The 19668-nt window shown below is 49.3% G+C and overlaps 1 protein-coding gene across 3 annotated transcripts in view; it reads left to right on the top strand.

The window, feature by feature from the left end:
- The first annotated feature begins 5262 nt into the window (after positions 1 to 5262).
- The window catches only part of PPARGC1B (PPARG coactivator 1 beta), a 97001-nt gene continuing 82595 nt past the window's right edge, over positions 5263 to 19668 (top strand). For all 3 annotated transcript variants that reach the window (XR_004952058.1, XM_016150372.2, XM_036224700.1), the window contains exon 1: positions 5263 to 5381. Coding sequence is in view for 2 of the 3 variants with exons in the window: in XM_016150372.2 (XP_016005858.2) it covers positions 5304 to 5381 (78 nt within the window). In the remaining variant the exon portion in view is untranslated. The remainder of the gene's footprint in view (positions 5382 to 19668) is intronic.

Below are 19668 nucleotides of genomic sequence, written 5' to 3'. Positions count from 1 at the left end.
TCTCTACTTGGATGTCTCACAGTCATTTGAACACCCTCTTAAGACACGTCCCCCCATGTTGCCTCTCCTCCAAACCTCATCATCCATTGAAATCAGAAAGGGTGAGTGTCCTGACACTTCCTTTTAATTCCCCCAAGACTTCTTACCTGTGATCCAAGCCTACTGATTCCCACTCTAAAAGATGGCTCTAACTTATCTACTCCTCCATCTATCTCCTCCTTTCATTGTCTTGGCTCAGGACTCTGCTTCTCCTCCGGGCTCTTCTCCCAGCTCCTAACTGGTCCCTCATCCCCTCAAGTCTCCAGCCTCCCAATCCTCCACTGAAAAACTTATTCCAGCCTAGGAAGTTGCATGTTGACTCATCTCTCCCCTGCACATTGTGCAGATCAGAGTTGGGAGTTACACAAGAGCAAAGATTGTCTCATGGTTACTGCTCGTAGGCCTGTAGCACCTGGCATGCAGCAGATTCTAAAACTACTTACTGAATCAAAGTATCTATATAAAAACATCATTCTGTAGTTTTCCTATCTTTCGAATTAGGCCCTTAGGATAAATTGCCCAAAGGAGCATTATTGATGACTTAAGATAATGACTGTAAATTCAAAACCTTTTGTAGGTACTTAATCCACACAAAACTCCAGGGCAGGTAGTACAGATAGGATGATCCTCCCCAAGGAGTGATTTTCACAAAGCCAGTGACAGAGTATTCTTGCTATCTGCTTGCCTTAATTGATAGGGTTACTAAATTTAAATGTTTCCCTTTAATGTCAGTTGACTGTCTCTTTAAGTGTTGCTGTTCTGGTGCATATATATATATATATATATATATATATATATATATACTACACACACATGTACACACATATAGCACCAGAGATGGTAGGCCTTGGGGACCCTCCAAAGCTGGCCTCTAGGTTCTAGGGAGCACAACACCAATCAGAGGTCAGGCTGGATCTTGTAGGGACATCTCTGGGGACTGTCCCTCAGGACTGTGACTCTGCTGTTCATGGGCAGAAAAGTGAAACCTAAGGAGAGCTCAAGTTTTTAGTGCCGTGTGTGTGTGTGTGTGTGTGTGTGTGTGTGTGTGTGTAATTACCATCATCATCAAAGAAAATAAGAAAATAACTGCATATCTGGGCCTTTATTTCTCCATCCATTCTATGGGCATAAGCAGGGTTCTGTCTAGGACCTTCTGCTCTGCGGGCAGATGAGGAAACAGTTTGTTTCTATCCCTACCCTGCTTTATTATTCTGCATTCTTTTACCTGGACAGTGAAGCCAGTGAATAACATGCTCTGCACTGCCCTCCACAGTTCTAAAGTCCTATCATTCAACGGAAGGTGGAGATGGCTTTCTGAATTAACAGAAAACAGGTGTCTTTTTAGTTTTTCTTGGCTTAAGTTCCCGCCTCCTGGACAAAAGCTGGGAAATAGGTGCGTGTCTGGCTCCTTGGCCTAGGTCGTAGAATCACAGAGTTGTGAGTGTCTGGCAGGAAACCTCAGTGATTATCAACACTTATGTCCTATCTCCCTCATTCATTCAACGAAAATTTGCTAAGCAATTGTGTTGAGTAGCACGTGGGCAGGGATAGTAGCTGTTGTAGTCACTGATTTATCCATGGCACTTATGACATACAGGTGCTCATTAAACATCTGCTGACTGATGGGCGATTTCCTGCAGCAGTCATTGAAGGGAGCCTATTAAATGCAGATTCCTGGGCCCACCACCGGAATAACCTTTAGAGACAGGGCCCAGGTGACAGTCATGCCCTCCAGGGTTGCAGAACCATGGTTGTAGTGTCTGAATAAAGCATTCTCCTATTACCAGAAGGGAGGAGAAAAGGCTGATGTTCTTACTTCAAGTCTACCATTCAAGTCAAATAGGTTCATTTTGCTGTTGCCATTTCTGTGAAGCCTTCAGGAGTCTGGGCTTCACCTGGAGCATGCGCAGGGCAGACTTTCACCAATCTCGGGAGAGGCAAGGCCAATAAAAAGGCTGAGAAGATAGGAGTTGAGCCACATGAAGTCCAAGCTTAGCATTATTGTTACCTTTCACTTGAAAGTCATAAAATAAGATAGGTGCCACTGTTCCAGCTTCCTGGGAGTGGTTAGCTATAAAGTTTTTCTCAGTCTTTTCAAGGGATTATGCCTTGGACTGTGCGCAGACTTGGGTTCAAATCTCGGCATTTCTCTAACTGCTTGGTCTTGAGCTAATCACTTTAACTCTTTCTAAGCCTTAGTTTCCTAAGTCATAAAATGAGCAGCGCAATGTCAACTACGTAGGATTGTCAAAAACAACCCGAGATGATAGATACAAACAAAGTCAAGTGTCTGGTATATGTGCTCAGTACAAAAAAGCTGCTAGGTTTTGGCCGATACCTATAAATTGTCATCATATCTGGGCCGGAGTGTTTAGTCGACGGTCATTTAGCCCAGCTCTTTCATTTTACAGGTAGGGAAATAGCCTTCCAGAGGGGAAGCAAATTGCACAAAGTCATCCAGCACTTTCAGTTTCTTGGGGGATTCTAATCTCAATGAAGAACTTCAAGTTCCTCCACAGACTAGAGGGGGTGATGAAGCTGACAGTGTGGGTGGCCTGTGATGAAAGAATTCCTGGAATAAGATGCTTTTGAAAAGGAAGCTAGATATTTCAGGTGAGGTGCCTTTTCACTTGAGTTTCTTGCCAGCCAGTAGCTTATTCTGAGGGCACAGTGAGATTCGTGAGAAAATCCCTGAAGCTGGGCAGTTTGTGGCTTTTCTAGTAACACTGAAGTTTTAAAGACAAATGCATTTGGGTGAGCACTACTGGGTTCTTCTCTGGGAGGCCCTGCCTTGTACTGCAGTTCTGCAAGGCCATGGCCAGTGACGGCAGGCCTTGGAGACCCTCTAAGTCTGGCCTCTAGGCTCTAAGGGGCACACCACCAGTCAGAGACCAGGCTGGATCTGGTAGGGACATCCCTGGGAACTGTCTCGGAGGGCCCTGACTCTGATGTCCATGGGCAGCAGCAGAAAAATGGAGTCTTAGGAGAGCTCGAGTCCTCATTGCCAATGGCGATGATGCTGGCGATGGTGACACAGTGAAGAATAGCAAGTCCCTCTGCCCATTGAGGGGTCAATCAATTCTTTTTTTTTTTTTTTTTTTTACATGCATATATTTCACTCATTCCTTCCAAGGTCCCTGTGTGGAGGAAACTGAGTCTCATACTGGTTAAGTAGTAAGTGACCAGAAGCACAGAGTTAGTGAGCACCAGGATTCAAATTTAGATCTATTGGAGTCCAAGGCAGCAGCATTCTGTAGGTGCTGGAAGAAAGGTAAGTAACACTAGCCACTGTCTTCAAGAGATATATACTTTATCTCTATTTTTACAGATGAGAAAACAGAAGGCCAGAGAGTTTAGCATATTTCCCATGAGGTTGAGCACTGTGCCAGGCACTGCATTATCTCTTCAATCATCATAGCAGCCCTATGAAGTAAGTAATTATATGGTCCCCGTTTGTGTAGGTGAGGAAACCGAGGCCTGAGAGTAAATGACTTTTAGGGGTTCAAAATCAGGCAGTCTGATTGGAAGGCCCATGCTCTTAACTTCCTGAGTTGTCCACAACTGGAACAAGATATGGCAGAGCTGGTCCAGCACCCAGGATTCCTGACTCCCAGGGTTGTGCTCCAAGGCCAGATGTAGACTCTCTGTTGGAATTCATTGTTCCTTAAAAGTGCACTGGCCGAAAGCCCAAAGAGTGAAATCACACCCTGCGGTTCTGGGAAGCTCAGATTGGAGAAGAAGGAAGCTCTTGCTCTGGTGTTCAAGTCTGGGCAGGTGTACTGGGACTCTCTCTGTTTCCTCCTCTGACTGGGAGGGAGTCCATGCTCGAGCGGGGTGGGGCACCCTTGTGACTGCAGGTGAGGGGAGAGCAGGAGGCAGGCGCGCACAATAAAATAGGCCTAACTCTGTCCCGCCTTCAAGCCTTTATTGGGGCCGTGCCCTCATCTCCTGCCTGGCAAACAGCAGACCGTGAAGATGGGAGTTCAAGGTTGGAGTGAGAATACCTGAGTTCAGGTTCTAACTCAGGCACTCACTCCATGTGCACCTTTGACTCTCGGCAGTTTCCTTATCTATACAATGTGTGGTGGTGGTGAGGGATCAAAATTCTCCTGGTTTTTAGTTAACACATTATTTATTAAGTACCTTCTGTGTGCCAGGCGCTGGAGACATGGCAAGTACAAAAGCAGATTCAGGGTTTGCTTTCGTGGGTCTCATAGTCCAGCAAGGAGAGAAATGCATAGATCAAATCGTCACTAAAATGTAAAAAGACAGCTGGGACCAGTGTTTTAAAGGAAAGGCCTGAGGAGCTAAAGGAACCCATGACCGTGGGGAGAGGGCCGGGTCTGACAATCTGAGGGGCAGTGGGGAAAGGATGCCCTGAAGATGTGGTTACAGGGTGAATGGCTGCTAGGCAGGGCCAGCATTCTGTGTGTAGAGGCTATTGTGAGATGGTTCATCTGAGCAACTTGGAGAAAACTAGTGGGCCGGGGGAAGCCTGTAGGAGTCTGGCTACTTCAAGGCACTGTATGCCATCGTAGAAGAAATCATTAAAGTTTTTTTTTGTTTGTTTTTTAAAGGGTGTAGGGCAGTGAAAGGAGAGAGGGGGTGTGTGTGTGTGTGGCCAAACTAACAGAATATGAGTCAACGCATCTTTTAAGGGAAAGATAAAAATGCCACCCCTTCTTAGGAGCCTTCTCTGATTTCTCCACCTTTGACACTTGGTATCCCGCCCTCTCTGGCCTTGCAGCCCGGGTAGAGAAACTCAAGCCTCTGAGGCAGTCAGATCTAGGCTTTGTTTTTCTGCTGTTGAAGTGTACTGTGGCTTCAAACGAGGTCCTCTGCCTTTTCGGGACTCAGTTTCCCCAGCAGCGCAGAAGCGGGTTGTCTCGAAGGACCCGCCCAGCGCTAAGGCAACGTGATTCGTTCTGGCAAAAGTGGGGGGCTGCCCGCATTGCTGCGCAGGAATCGGGCTGCAGGCTGGGCACCGTCACCCTGCTGCAGGCGCTTTCCTCGAGGCTGGGGACTACTGGAGAGGATCGTGGCTTCAGACGCGGCGCAGGAAAGTGGGGGCTCGACCCCCGGCTTGCGCAGGCACCAAGCGGCCCCGCCTCCGCAGCCAGCGGCCCTGCGGCAGCTTGGGCCTGAGCTCCGCCCTCCGCCTCCCGCCTGCCTTGCTCCCTCCTCCCGCCTCCCTCGCTCGCTCGCTCCCTCCCCCCGGCCGGCTCGGCGCTGACTCCGCGGCACGCTGCAGCCGCGTCTGGAAGATGGCGGGGAACGACTGCGGCGCGCTGCTGGACGAAGAGCTCTCCTCCTTCTTCCTCAACTATCTCGCCGACACGCAGGTACCACCAGCTGGGACCGCGGGCCCAGGACCAGGGGTGCTGAGCTGCGGAGGCTGCCACCGCAGTCGCGGAGGCCGGGAAGCAGCGGTGGGCTCATTGAGGGATCGGGGGTTCCAGGCTGCAGAGCCCCCGTTCCATGCACCCTGCGATGCGCTCTGTTGGGGGGGGGGCAGGGAGCTTGAGGTCCCCCCCGCGCAAGCCAGAGCGTTGGGGGCGCTACGGCTACTGGGGAGGGTCTAGCCTTGGTGGCTTGCAATCTGCGTCCCCCGCCGGCAGAGCGGAGGGGTACCGCGCTTCCCTGAGGTGGAGCCGCGCCAAGGTGTCGGGGACCCTCAGGCAAGCTCTGCGTGCTGGAGGCGCGCCCTCAGGCTCGCGGCACTTGCTGCCGTACTTTCACGTGGACTTGTGGCCCCGGCACAGGTGCCCGCCTCCGTTCTCGGAGTCCCCTGGTTCTCCGGTCTCTAGTCCCCACGGTGGCTCCCCATCGGCCCAGTGGCTTCTCATCCGCGCCCGCAGCGCGGAGTTTCCTGCCAGTTGCCAGCTAAGGGCATAGGGGTCTGAGGGGCACATGGACATGCGGGCGGGGATCGCACCTTCTTGGTTTCAGAACCCGGAGGAGCCCCCTGTCCCCCCCGGGAGAAAAGCATGGCAGGATGGGGGTAGAAGGACCTTCTTGGGGCGCCTGGGTCCCCCTGCGGCGCGCGGCCCGGGTGCGCGCTCGGCGATGCTGGGGGAAGGGAAAGAGAGGCGGCGTCCCGGGCTCTGGCTGCGCCTGGGAGCCCCACCGGCGACACGCGCGTGACAGGGGAGGGTGCTCTAGTGTGCTGGGGTGGTGGTGGGGGGGCGAGGAAGCTGACGACTTGGAGATTGGGAGGGAGGGGGTGCTGCTGAGACAAGCGGCCACCGAAAATGCCTGCACAAGGCGCGCTCGCCCCCCACCCCTTTACTGTCCCCTACCCCTTGCCTGTTGCAAGCATAAAGTTTGGCCCCGTAGTTAGGGCTTTTTCTCCCGGCGCCAGGCTGCGGGAAGCCGGGAGAATGAGGATGCGGCGGAGCCCAGAATGAGACTCCGGATGCCGGCGCACGCTTGGGCTCAGAGAGGGGCCGCCGGGCGGAACCGGGCGCGGCTCGCGAGGACTAGTTTGGTACCTGGAGTAGGAGCGCCAGTGCCGGCTCGTTTTGCATAACACTGAAAGGGAGGGGGAAGGAGGAGGAGGGCGGGAGGGCTGAGAGGGAAACTTTGCTTCTTGTTATAATCTGCCTGTCTTTAGGCGGCAGCAGCTGTCATGGGACCGGGTGGGCGGGGAGAGGCTTGCAAGCTGACTCCGAGCCGTGAGACGCGACTTGGAGGGGACGCAGCAGCCGAGACGTTCAGCTCCCGGCGGACGCCGGGTGGCGACTCCGGGCTGGCGGCTGGGATGGCGCGCCGCGGCGTGGCGGGGTGTCGCCTAGAGGAAGCCCGCCACTCGCCGGAGAAGACCAGCCCTCGTCCGCTGCAGACGTCCATGCGTCAGGGAGGCGCGGGGCCTCGTGGTCGGTGGCGGGCGCGCTCGGGTGGGTTCCGGGCAGCGGCTGAAGGGGCTGGCGGCGTGCGATCGCCCTTCTCAAGACCGGGGTTGGGGGAGCGTGTGTGCCGACTGGGGCTGCGCGCGCGGATGCGTGTGTTTGTGTGCACACGCCGCGCGCGTTGAGCGCGTACTTTTACCTCTGACGAAACCGCAGTAGAGCTCCCGCGGCGGTCACCGGGCGCCGTCACACGCCCTGAGCCCAGGTCTGCGCAGAATGTCGATCCTAGACCCAGCACAACTACCGTCCCCAGAGCCCTTCGCCTCGCCCTCCCGCCGGGGACTAGAGGCACTGGGTGCAGGCGGGGCAGAGTTGTCCCTGGGAATGTTCTGTCTTCAGCCCTGGCTCTTGTCTGGTGTCACCAAATCTCTAGCCTAAGATACGGGTGAAGAAGGCCTGAAATAGCCAGAGACTGGTTCAGGGACCCAGAGCAATAACTGTCCCAGATTTTAACTCCATCTACAGTGTTCTTCTGCTCACCAATAATTATTTGCCCTATGAGACGCCCAGTGTGCTGACCCAGTAGGGAAGGATATTTCACCCAAGGAAACTAGAAAATTGGGTAATCAAATGTCAGCAGAAGCAGTTCAGTGAAAGTTAATCTGGGACGTTTGCTTTTTTTTTTTTTTTTTAAACCACGTGACAGGCTGAGGCTCTTCTGGTGATTTTTGCCGGCCCAACTTGGGAAATGTAATTGATAGCGGGAGCTTTGCAGCCGGCCCTAGAAGGCTCAGAGAGCCCAGCGGGAAGAGGACCAGGGCGGGCCATCACGTGCCTCCTCATTTTACAGTTGGGGATAGAGGCTGTGAGGGGTGAGCGGCTTGTACAGGACCATGCAGCCAGCGGGTGACAGAGCCACCCAGGGCTCCTGACTACAGGTCCTGTGTGTTACCTCGAAATAGCACTGGACTTGGAGTCAGAAGGCCTGAGTGGAGTCGCCTTCCCCACTCCCTGGCTGCGTGACCCCAGAGCAAGCCATTTTAACTCTTGGAGCCTCCTATCTACCATCTGTCAAATGGGGCTATTGATGCCGGCAGGAGAAACCAAGGGCCTGGTGGTGGGGGTGAGCACTGTTTGCATGTGCCTTGTCTGGTTCCTGCAGTTTCCTCCTTGACCCTTCCCTTCTCCCTTTGGAAGGGATGGGGAAAGTGAATAAAAAGGTAATTTATTGTCTTTATTCGAAAGGCTTGTTGTCTTTAGTAGCTAATCCAGGGTTAGATAGAGGGAGGACTTCTGTTTAGGAGACTTAACTTTTATCCATTCTGGCCAAAGTTCAGAAATCCAGCAGATCAAGGATTGTGAAAGTTTCTTGGAAAGGTTTGGGACATGTATTCCAAAGGACTTTGGATTGGCTTCACCTTTGCCCAGGCTGTGCCCCTTGCCTGCAATGCCCTCACCTACCCAGCCTGCATGGCCTTCTCTAGCAGGCTTTCCCAGCCTGGCTTGCCCCGCTTTCTCTTCTGCTTTCTTAGTTTGTGTTATACAACCGAACATTTTGTGTGTGAGTACTGTGTCCCAGTAAGATTCAAGAGCTAGAGTTGTGCCTTTCATCTCTTTGTGCCCCTGTGGCACCTGTCACCATGCTGACTTCCTTTGCTCAGCTCTTGGCTAGGCACATGAAGTACAGGCAGAGGAAGCTCCTGGGCTGGCCAGGGAGGCAGCTGGGCAGTGAATATGGGGAGAGAGGAATGCAGAGGGCTGCAGCTGTGGGCAATGACTTAGGCTCCAAAGGCCACACAGTAAGCCCATACTAAATATGGATCGTTTGAAGTCACTTGGGACATTGATCATAGATGTCCGAAATGTCAGAGTTGGCAGGAACTTTATAAATCATCCGGTCCAACCCCTTATCATTTTAAAAATATTTAATTGTAGAATTGTTAGAAAATATTGGCAAGCATAAAAAAAGAAATTGAAAATATGTAATCTTACCCAAGGGTTCACTATTAATTATTATGTATACTTCCAGACTATTTTCTTTCCTATTGATTCCTATTGATTATATCTTTGTAGAAAAATGGAGTCATTCTTTGTATATTAATTGTAACTTGCAATCACACTGTTGTAACTTGCTTTTTTCCCCTCCTCTAAACAATATACTGTGACTACCCACATCAATAAATATCCTACTTAATGTCATAATATCTTAATGATAATATAGTATTTCATTGAGGGTTGAACCAAAATGCATTTAATCAATTCTTTATTGTTAGTCATTTAAGCTGTTTTTTTTTTTTTTTTTTTTTTTTTTTTTGGTTTTGTTTTGTTTTGATTTTGCTCTTGTAAGCTGTGGTAAAATGACTATCTTTGCATATATCTTCTTTCCTTCATTTAAATTTCTAGAAGTGAAATTACTCTGTCAAAACAACTATGCAGGCGGTTCGTAAATGCATTTCTAGATTGCTTCTAGAAAGATTGTGCTAATTTACACACTTACCAGCATCGTGTGGGAATGCCTGATTCCCTATTCCCAGATAACTCTTGGTATTTTCATTGTTTTTCATTTTTACCGTTTGTTCATCAATAAATTCCATCATTCTTATTGTTTTAATGTGCATTTTTTGATTACTTGGGATGCTGAACATTTTTATGATTATGGGCCATTTATGGTTCCATTCTGTAAAATGCTGTTTGTAAACTTGGTCCATTTTTCAATTGGTATTCTATCCCTTCATTGCTCTAAAACTGGAACTGGGCATCGAGAAGGGCCCCCGCCACATGGAAAATTGGGGAAATGGCTTGAAGTCCAAGTGTTCTCTTGCAACATCTGAAATGTTGCTGCCTCCACAGCCCCCAGAGTAGGGCCAGCTTCTTTTCCAAGTCAGAGTTCTAGCCAGCTGTAGGAGCAGGTTGAAGTGCAGTCTTTGCTAGGTACCTTTGCCTACCCTTTGCCTGTGTGAGACCGGGGGAAGTAACTTCTTCACCCAAGCCTAGAAGGCAACATGTTTACTGGCTTTGTTTATCGGAGGCCTGGGCTCCATTTTCACTGGGGCTCCTTCACTAGTACTAATGATCAGGACACCTATGAAACCTAGGAAAGGCAATGGCCCAGCAACTGGGCCCCAGGGGCTCATATTTCCCCTTCACCTTGGGGCCCTCTTCTCTCCCGCTAGTATAAGCCAGCCAGAAGCTCCCCCATTGCCAGGGTGTGAGTCACCCTTTTCCTTCTCTCTCTGGAATAATAGGAAGAATACTGCTTTGAGTCAGAAGCAGTCTTGCAAATGGGGCCTTAGGCTTGAAAATGAGGCCATAATTCAAGCATTGCAGGGCTAACAGCTATTTCCATCATCGTCACCATCATCAACATTTATTGAGCATCCTCTAGATGCCATGCATTCTGCCCTGCCTTCTATTTGCATTATTATGTTTCATTCTCATAAAGATTTTACAAAGGCTTAGGTGCTATTTTTATCCCCATTTTATACATGAGGATTTTACAGTTTCAGAGAACTTACTGACTTGCTGAAACAATTTACCTACACTACCTTGGGAGTAAGTAGAGCCAAGATTAGTGGGCAAGGTTCCCAGACTGCCTGACTCCAAGCTCTGTGAAGACAGGGACACCTTTCTAGTACTGTCATCGTTGTGTTTCCAGCACCCTGAGCAAATGAAGGCACAGTGTGTGGCGAGGAGACAGGATTCAGAAGTTCCTCTACTTCTCTAGGCCTCGATTTCTCAATTCGTGAAATGAGGCTAATAGGCCCTAATTCTCAGGGTTGGTAATTAAATAAGATATACAAAATGGCATCAGCTGGCTACTCATAAAACTTAGAATTTTTGAAGCACATTAGAAGGGCAGAATGAGGTAGAAAGCTAACTCCCATCCATGCAATCTTTTTTTTTTTTTTTTTAATGTAAAAACTGAGACTTATACTTCTGTTATATAAGGGCGAAGGGAACGCAAATACATTCATTTGGAAGAGAATGAGGAGAGTCATTTACTGTCCTCCTCCAAGGTAGTCACTCACATCCATGCTGTCCACACAGCCGATGCAGAGTCAATGGGGTTGGGTCGGCCCTTCTGTTCCTTTCTCCTCTTCTGGTCTTGGTCCTTGTCCATTCACAGCTGGATTCCTGCATTACTACCAAACAGACCTTGGCCACACTAGGCTTTGCCCTCTCCCACTTGTCCTTGGCCCTGATGGCAGATCAGTCCTAAAGTGCATGTCTGATGTCAATCCTTTGCTCAAACGTCACTCATGGCTCCCCAGTACTTTTAAAGCCTAACGTTTAACTGACCATCAGCTACTCGAAGCTGGAGAGTTAGGCCTCCGACTTTGTCCTTAGTTGTTTGCTTTCCCTTTGGGATCCTGATCCACCCAGAACATGTCATGAATTTTCTTCCCGGGAGCTTAGACTCATTGCTCTTCTGTCTCCTGTCTCCGTTTCCACCATTTGCATCCCTCGTCCCGCAGGATCCAGCTCCCAAGCCCTTGTTTTGGCGACGCCTTCTCGCTCACCCCCAGGCGTAGCTGCTTCCTGTGTGTGGCAGCATGCACTCGCTTCGAAGTCAGCCTACCTGGGTTTGAGTCCTGGTCCTTCAAATTGCTGGCTGTGATACCTTTGGTAGGTCACATAAACTTTCTGAGCTTCCATTTTCTCATCTGTAAAGATAAAGATAAATATTCCCTTATGAGGTTGTTATAAAGAGTCAATGAAAATCAAATGGCAAAGCGTGTGTAAAGCACCTAACACAATGCCGGGAATATTAAATAAGCACCAAATAATAGATCCGTCTCTTCTGATATGGTTCACATTAAGTGTTACTTAGGAAATCACTCCAGATTGTTAAGCTCCACAAGGGCAAGGGTTTTTGTTTGTTCCATTCAGCATTCCCCCCCCCCCCCACAGTGAACAGACAAGTGCCTGAAACACAGTAGTCATTCAGAATCCTCACTGAGCTAGACCTTGAGCCTCTTCAGTGAGGTAAACACTTTTTTGTATCTTCAGACCATGTGTTTCTGAGAAGAGACAGATTAATAAATGATGATGGAATGACCTGGAAAATCCTCCTCATATCTCTACCCCTACCATTATAACATACTCATAGCCTACCTGCACGGCAAGGCCCCGCTCACACCTGTCCTGTCTGGAAAGCCTTTTGAGCTAACTGTTCTTCTGCATCTACCACTGACGTGGAGACTGCCACTTCCTATCCTGGGCTGCCCGTGTTCTTTTATCCCTGTGACTAGGTTGACAGCTCTAGGAGGGCAAGAAATGATATTTTTATCCTAGACTAGCACTGGGGTATCCATTAAGTAGATGAGTTTTTGAACAGAAGAATGTTTTATAGGATTAGGTATCAGGTTCTCTGAAAAGAATTTTGTATTTTAGAAATTTTACTGTGGAATATGTCAGACTTACACAGAAGGAACAAGTGGCAGGAAGGATCGAGTGCAATCCTATGCCCCGATCACAGCTTCAGCTGTTTGGGACCTGTTGCCACTCTTGGCTATCCACCCGCATACCACATCATCATGTCATCCGTGACTCTTGCAATATGTATCAGCAAAGAGACTTTTGAGTACTATTGCATTCTAATAATTGTAAGCTTGTTTCTGTTTTCCTTATTTTGTAAGTGATGAAATTAAGGCACAGAGGGTAAGGCACTCAAGGTCTTGGCAGTAGTGAGTGTCTAACCTGGGATTTGAATGTTGACCCCTGAGCAGCTCTCTCTCCCACCAGGCTTGGGAAAGCCCTTAGGGAGCATCTATCCCTGCCTTTTTCAGAAGAAGGGACACTGAGACACAGAGGAGAAGCCACCCAGCTGGAGGAGGCCCAGGTCCCTGACTCCCTGGCCAGTTATTTTCCAATATCAGGACTCAGAGGGGTGGGGTGGGAGTGGTGGGCTGATCTTAGTGATGGTGGTTTTAGATCTGGGGCAGGGTCGGCATGGATAGTCTTTGGAGATACACTGTTGCCTAAGGTGGTTGTGGGACCCCGGAGTGCAGTCCACCAGCCAGCTCTGCAAGTTTTTCCTGCTCTCACTGTTTCTAAACCCAACCCCACCCACTCCCCTTGCAGTTGATCTTGGGTTTTCCCACTAGGTGCTCAGGACTGCTCAATGAGGGAGACAGAGCCACAGGGTCAGCAGCCTAGGTTCACAGAGCTGAGAGGTGGGACTTGGCATTGCTGGGCTAGGCACAGGATCCACGGGCTCCTGGTAGCAGCCGGACTCCTGGGCTCCCTGCCCTGCCCTTTCCTTGGGGCAAAAACTGAGTTTCTAAAGTAGGAGAACTGGTCTATAGTAGGAGGCTTTTACAAACAGGGATAGCAAAGCCATTGATTAATTGTCCCCAAAGGCTATTGTTATTGCTTGGTCTTAGAAAACAGACTTTCCTTTCGGCTTGATTCTTCCTTCAGGTAGCAGAAGGCTTTGAATCCTGGTACAGGAACTCTGTTTGGCAAGCCCTGTGGCTATGGCACAAGATTTCTTTTGTGCCTCAGTTTTTTCATCTGGGTAATGGGACTAATAGTAGTACATGCTTAGTGAAGGCTAATGGAAACATGCCTGTGAAGTGTTTAGAAATGCTCAGTCATTAGGAGGCATCCTTAGTATTTAAAACAGACAAATCTAAACCCTGATGTTTATCTTCCCACCTGAGCTTGAGGTCCTTGATCCTGTCTAGGCTCTCAGGTTTCTTTTTCAGAGTGATATGTTTTTCTTTCCCCTAAACTTCTGGGGGAAGAGGAATCCATCCATCCATAGCAAGTGTGATAATAATGGCTTTGAAGAAACAGTCTAATTAGATGCCGCTTGAAGGGGTAAGAAGAAATATCAGATAGTGGTTAAGAGCTCTGGGCTTTGGATTCTAAATGCCAAAGGTTTAAATCAGGTGTCCACCACTTAATATCTGGGTGACCTTGAGAAAGTGTCTTAATTTCTCTGACTCCAGGTGCCTCATATGCAAAACCGGAAATAATACTATGTTCTTCCTGGGATAACTGAAGAGGATAAATAATGCTTGACATAGTAAGCTTACAATAAATGGAAGCCACGATGACGATGACACCAATGTGAATTTGAGCTTTCGGGGAGTTGCGAGTGCCTTAGAGACTACCTTGCTGAATGTCCTTACCTTGGATTGAGAAAAAAGACTAGGAGCAGACCAGGGGGTGCCTTCAGATCACCCAGCCAAGGCAGGACAGGGCCCCCGGCGGCCGTCTACTTGGCCAAGGCCGGCTCTGTGTGGCAGAGACTCAACTGTCTGGGACCCGCTGTCTGGGAACTCAGCTGCACAAGCCCCGTTGGCTGAGATGGATGCTCCCCAGCAAGCTCTGCAGCCATGTGTTTTTCTTGTGCTTGCCTGGCAGAACATAGTCATGTAGCAGAGAGAGAGAGCGAGGAGACAGTGGAAACCAGGCCCTGAGCAGTTGCAGTAGCCGGCCCACGAGTGGCTCCCTGATGTTGCCATGGCAAACAGCCTTGGCAACGTGGCTGCTTGAACCTTTATTTCTGGTCTTAGGTTCCTCTCAGGGAAGTGTGGTACCCAGGACACTGGGGAGGGCCCTGCCCTGGCTCCTTGACACCGAGGATGACCTGACTTTCATGCTGCCAGTAATCGCAGGCCACAGCAACCCCTGCTCAAAACATCTGCAGGCCCACCCTGTACCACCTGCAGAGCAGACTCCTCGATATGGCATTCAAGGCCTCAAATGCCTATTTATCCATCTAGTCATCAAATACTGTGTGACCGTGCAACACCGTACCCACTGCTGCAAGCGCAGAACAATGTAATATTCTTAACATGGACCCCAGTGTTAGGTGTTCCTAGTCTGTCCTCATCTGCAACTACATTCTCCAGCATTAATGGTGATGAGAACAGTTAACAACTGCTAACGCTTTCAAGCGATTACTCTGCCAAGCCCCATGCTATATTATTCGCATGTACGATCACATTTAATCTCAGGGGAACCCCATGAAGTCATCCCCACTCTTTGAGTGGACCGAGGCTGGCTCCAGAGTTTGCGGTGCTGGCGCTGCCCTACAGTTCCTTCTCTATGCCAGACAACCACGAGGACCCCTACCGCGAGGCGTCTGTCCCCCTCTCTGTCGCCAGCTGCATCCTTCACTGTCAGCTTGAGTGCCACCTCCTCTAATTCTTCCTCTCAGAAGTGGCCCCTTTTTGCTCTGTGATCCCACAGTCTGTTACAGATGGATTTCATGCCCTGCCTTCACTCTGTACTTTGTCACCCTGATGAGCTTATATTTGCCCTCCAGCTACCCTCAAACAAACAAACAAACAAATAAACAAGGAATGCTAATTAAAAAGGAGAATTTTGCATGTCCTGCCAAGGAGTTTGGATTTGGCAGGCAGTGAGGAGTCAGCAAGAGTTTATATTAATATTGTTATTATTAAAAATAGTAATCATAGAATGTAGCTAACACTTAGTGACCACTTAGTATATGGCAGGTATTAAGCTAGAGCCTTAATACCAGCTACATTATCCTGTGTAATCCTCAGATACCCAGTGAGATTGGTACTACGACAAATGAGAAAACTGAGGCTTTGAAAAGTTCAGTAATTTGCCCCCAATCACCCAGGCAAATAATAGGAAAGCTGGATTTTGAACCTAGGTCTGCTTGGCTTCAGAGTACATGATCTTAACTATTGCATTGTGGCTAATGTGTCTGAACACGTAGTCAAAACTGGAATGGGAGCTATGGGAAGCAGGAAGGAGGCGTCTTCACTTGACCTCGGTGTGGAGGGCGGGGGCTCAGTGGAAGTGAGTGGGATGTGGGGGAGAGAAGGCACACTGTAAGGGACTTGGAGTAGTGTCCCTCCAGCTAGGACAAGGCTGCAGAAGATTTGCTTTGCGGGGGATTTCCATGGAGAAGGAATATCCATTTATTCAGGGTCCACTGTGTGCCAGGTTCATCCCCATTCCTGACCTTCCCAGATCCTTGTTAAATGCACAACTCTGGTCCCAGCCTGCGATCCCCTTTGTTTATGCATTTATTCTTTTCTCTAACTGGTCAAGACCAGAGCCCCCTAAGGAAAGGGATCTCATCAAGCTGGTTCACCATCAAATCCCCCAGTGCACACTGTACACCCCCAATAAATATCTGTTGACTATTTGATGAAGATTGAATGAATAAACAAATGCTATTTGATCTTTCAGAAAATTCACCAACCATTTGCCTGGCTCCAGAGGCCCTGTCTCTGTGCTTGGAGCTGTGCTGTGATGCGTGTGTGGCGGGGAGGGGATAAGGGGATTGTACTGATCCCTACCCGGAGCCCATTGCCCTTGTCTCCAAGATAAACCTTATGCACAAAAGAATGAAAAGCAAAGACTTTTTGGTGCCTCCAGAACTCTCTATCAGAGCACACTTCCAGCAGGCAAGTCTTTGTGGAATGTTAAACCACTGTTAGGATTCCAGTCTGTTCCGAAGCGTTGCTCTGGCCTCACTGAGAAGGGGCTCAGAGCTTCAGGAGTCTTGGTGTCTGTGGGGAAGTGTCTGGTCTAATGTCCCTCCAACTTCCAGGAAGATTGAAACCAGCACCTTACTGGGGTTCATGTCCATTGCCCAGTGGCTTATTCCAGAGGGACTGGGCAGGCCGGCCTCCACTCCAGAGGAAGAAAGTGGGGATCCAGGGAGGTAAAGGGGGGACAGAACCCTGGGAGGGTGGGGGATGAATACAACACTCACCGCTCACGAGGATTAATTTCATGCCGTATCTTTCCTTGCTTGGCATCCCTTCAAGACTCAAGTCCCTCCCACATCTGATTCCCCTTCGCCCTTCTTGCTGAGTTCCCATTAGTTCTTAGTGTACGTGTAATTCTTACGAGCGTGGCAGTCTCATCCAGGCCTTGTGACATTAGAAGCAGCAAGTCAGTTCTGTTAGTATGTGTCTGCAGGCACTGGGCAGGTGTGAGGTTGCATCAGAGAGAGAAGCACGTGGACTGTGGCACCGAAGGCCACTTGGGGCCTTTGAGTGAAAAGACAAGGAAGCCCCTTGTTCCTGAGTATGTTACTGGATAAAAGTATGAAGCTAATGGGCCATAGAGAGCGTGACATCCCTGAGGAAAGGTATATTCTGCTCAGTGTTCTCTGTTCGAGGAAGCAAAGAAGAGTGAAATACATTTGGTACTAAAATAGAAAGTCTATCAAAAGCAAGAAAAGTTTCAAAGTTATCTATAAACTTAGCTTATTGTGAGCACACATTATTCCTTGATGCCAGATGCTCAAGTTCGCCTAGCTATAAAAGTTTCTCTAAAAGTGAGTGCTGTCTATGGCTAAGCCACCCTAAACGTGCCCCGTCTTGTCTGACCTTGGAAGCTAAGCAGGGTTGGGCCTGGCTAGTACTTCGATGAGAGACCACCTGGGAATACCTTTATGCTGTAGGCATAAAAAAATAAAAAAAAAGAAACAAAAAAGAAAGGAAAAGAAAAAGAAATAAAAGCGAGTGCTATCTCCGAATGTGAGATGTCGTCTTTTGTATTTCCAAGGCCGCATGGCGTAGTGGAAAGAAAGTATGTGGCAAAGGCTGATACCACAGACTTTCTTGTTTATTAATTTGTTCCTCTTTGGTTTCCTGTCGTCCCTGTGGGAATGGAAACTCCAAAGGACTGGACTTGCCAATCTGCTTTTTTCTGTGTCCCCAAGGCCTATAGCCTAGGGCCTGTACATGGTTGGCATTCATTAGATGTTTCTTGAATGAATAAGTGAATTCGTCCAATTCTTGTTGTGCTCTTAATCTGTATTGGCCACTGTGTGGAGCTCATTTAACCCTTCCAACAACCCCAGAAGATAAATACCATTATCCCCATTCTTTAGACGAGGGATCTGAGGCTCAGAAGGTGAGTTGTAGGGCTGGGAGATTTAGCTCTTTTGCTGACCAAGCCACGCAGAGGCCCCCAGGGGCCCGGCAGGCAGTTGTGACTAGGAAAGACTCGTGCCCTAGTGACCCGGTGACCTCACACCACTTTCTTCTGAGGGTTGGACAACACCTCTCCCTAGTCCTGTGGGGCAGCTGTGGGTACTGCTCAGCAGTGCCTTAGGCCTCTAGCTTTCCCCAGCACTTGCTCTTTGTCCTAGTGGCTAAGGGAGTGGCTGCCTGGCTTACACTTTGTGGACCAGCACCCAGCAGGAATGTGGCAATCTCCCACCTCTGGGGGTGCGGGTCAGGGTGGTCTGCAGGCTGGACACTGAGGCAGGTGATCCTAAAGCACAGTGGCGTTCTCTTGCCGCAGAGCCCTCTCCCTAGAGGCAAAGTAGGCCCGATTAGAGGGTCAAGTCGTGCGAGAGCAGGGTGGGTTCAAGAGTGAGGTGAAAATAATGAGAGGGAGGAGGAGGATTTAGACTCCATCCCAGAATGAGAAGAAAGACCTCCTTTGCTCAGGTGACCTCATGGTAAATTTTCAGTGATCCAGTTGCGGGACCACCAGAGGAAGAACAATACGGGCCAGTTCCAGGTGACGGTGTCCATGGGAGGCAGGCTAGAATAGTGATAAAGACCAGAGCTCTGAGTTAGGGTTTGCCATTTAGCAGCCGAGTGAATCAGGGCATGTTCTTTAATTCGCTTGGGCCTCAGTTTCCTCACCTTTGAAACGGGATAATATTATATGTCTCAATTGGTGGTTGAAACACTGGGAAGATAACACTGTCTGAATAACCTAGTGCAGTGTCTGGGTGTTGTTAACAATAATAATGACAATCAGCGACTGGATGATTTGATGACAGATCGGTGTAGGGAACCGGTAGGCAGACCCCCATGCTTTATAGCTCGTGTATCATCATTCGTTGCCTCCTCCTTTTTCTATCTGTGTAGCACGTATTCCCGCTGGGCGGGAAGCTAGGACCGTAGGTTTGAACAAGGCATGTTTCCTGTCCTGTGGCCATGGAGGGTGGCCAGCGCAGAGGGAGTGTCCAGACAGCTCTTGTAGCAGGAGGAGTATCGCCAGATAAGTGGCACACGATGCAGAAGGGCATCCTAGGCAGGGACCAGCCTGTCATAAGGCCCAGCACATCCTACGGCTGGTGAATGAGCAGTGAGTGACTGGGGGGAGGCATGAGCTGGAGGACTCCCGTGAGAGTGAAGAACAAATGGGATGACCTAAGTGCCCGGAGGAGTCACAAGCAGGAGCACCAGGATTTGCACCCCGAGAATCTAGCCGGAGGCTGCTTCGGGTGGGGGATGGGGTGGGAGCTGTTGGGGAGGGTGACTTTGACAGTGACTAGGTTTTCCCCAGGCCTCACAGGTAGGATGGAATGAGTGGTATCACCCCGTGGTCTGTGTCCCCAGTCCCTGGGCGTGGAGCGGAGGCGTGAGGCTGAAGCATAGCTTCTCACCAGCAGTCCTGGGCGAAGTCCTTTGCCATCGTGGTGGGGCCAGGCCCGTACAACTACCAGGTACTCGACAGACGGGAAAATTGGTAGCTTTACACAGCAAACCCTCAGTAAATTTAATGATGATAATTATTGCCATAATTAGTATTACTCCTATTACCACTACTATTATCCCTTTGACATGTGACTGAGAAGTTCACATAGCATTTTCACATTCATAGTTCACTTCCTTGTGAGAATTTTTATTTTCATTTTACAGATGAAGAACCTACAGCCCAAGGATGTAGAAGTATCTTGACCAATGAGGTTGCCCTAGTGGGAACTTGACAGGAATGTGGGATTTGTGGCCCCCCAAGTCCACCTGGTCAAGAAGGGACAGTTTTTGAAAGGGGCCCCTTAGCCATTCATGTCTGTGCCTTGTCTAAACTA

Source organism: Rousettus aegyptiacus, unplaced genomic scaffold (assembly GCF_014176215.1).
Source record: "Rousettus aegyptiacus isolate mRouAeg1 unplaced genomic scaffold, mRouAeg1.p scaffold_m13_p_7, whole genome shotgun sequence".
NCBI lineage: Eukaryota > Metazoa > Chordata > Mammalia > Chiroptera > Pteropodidae > Rousettus > Rousettus aegyptiacus.
The sequence above is the reverse complement of the archived record's forward strand: the minus strand, read 5'-3'. Positions and strand labels throughout refer to the sequence as shown.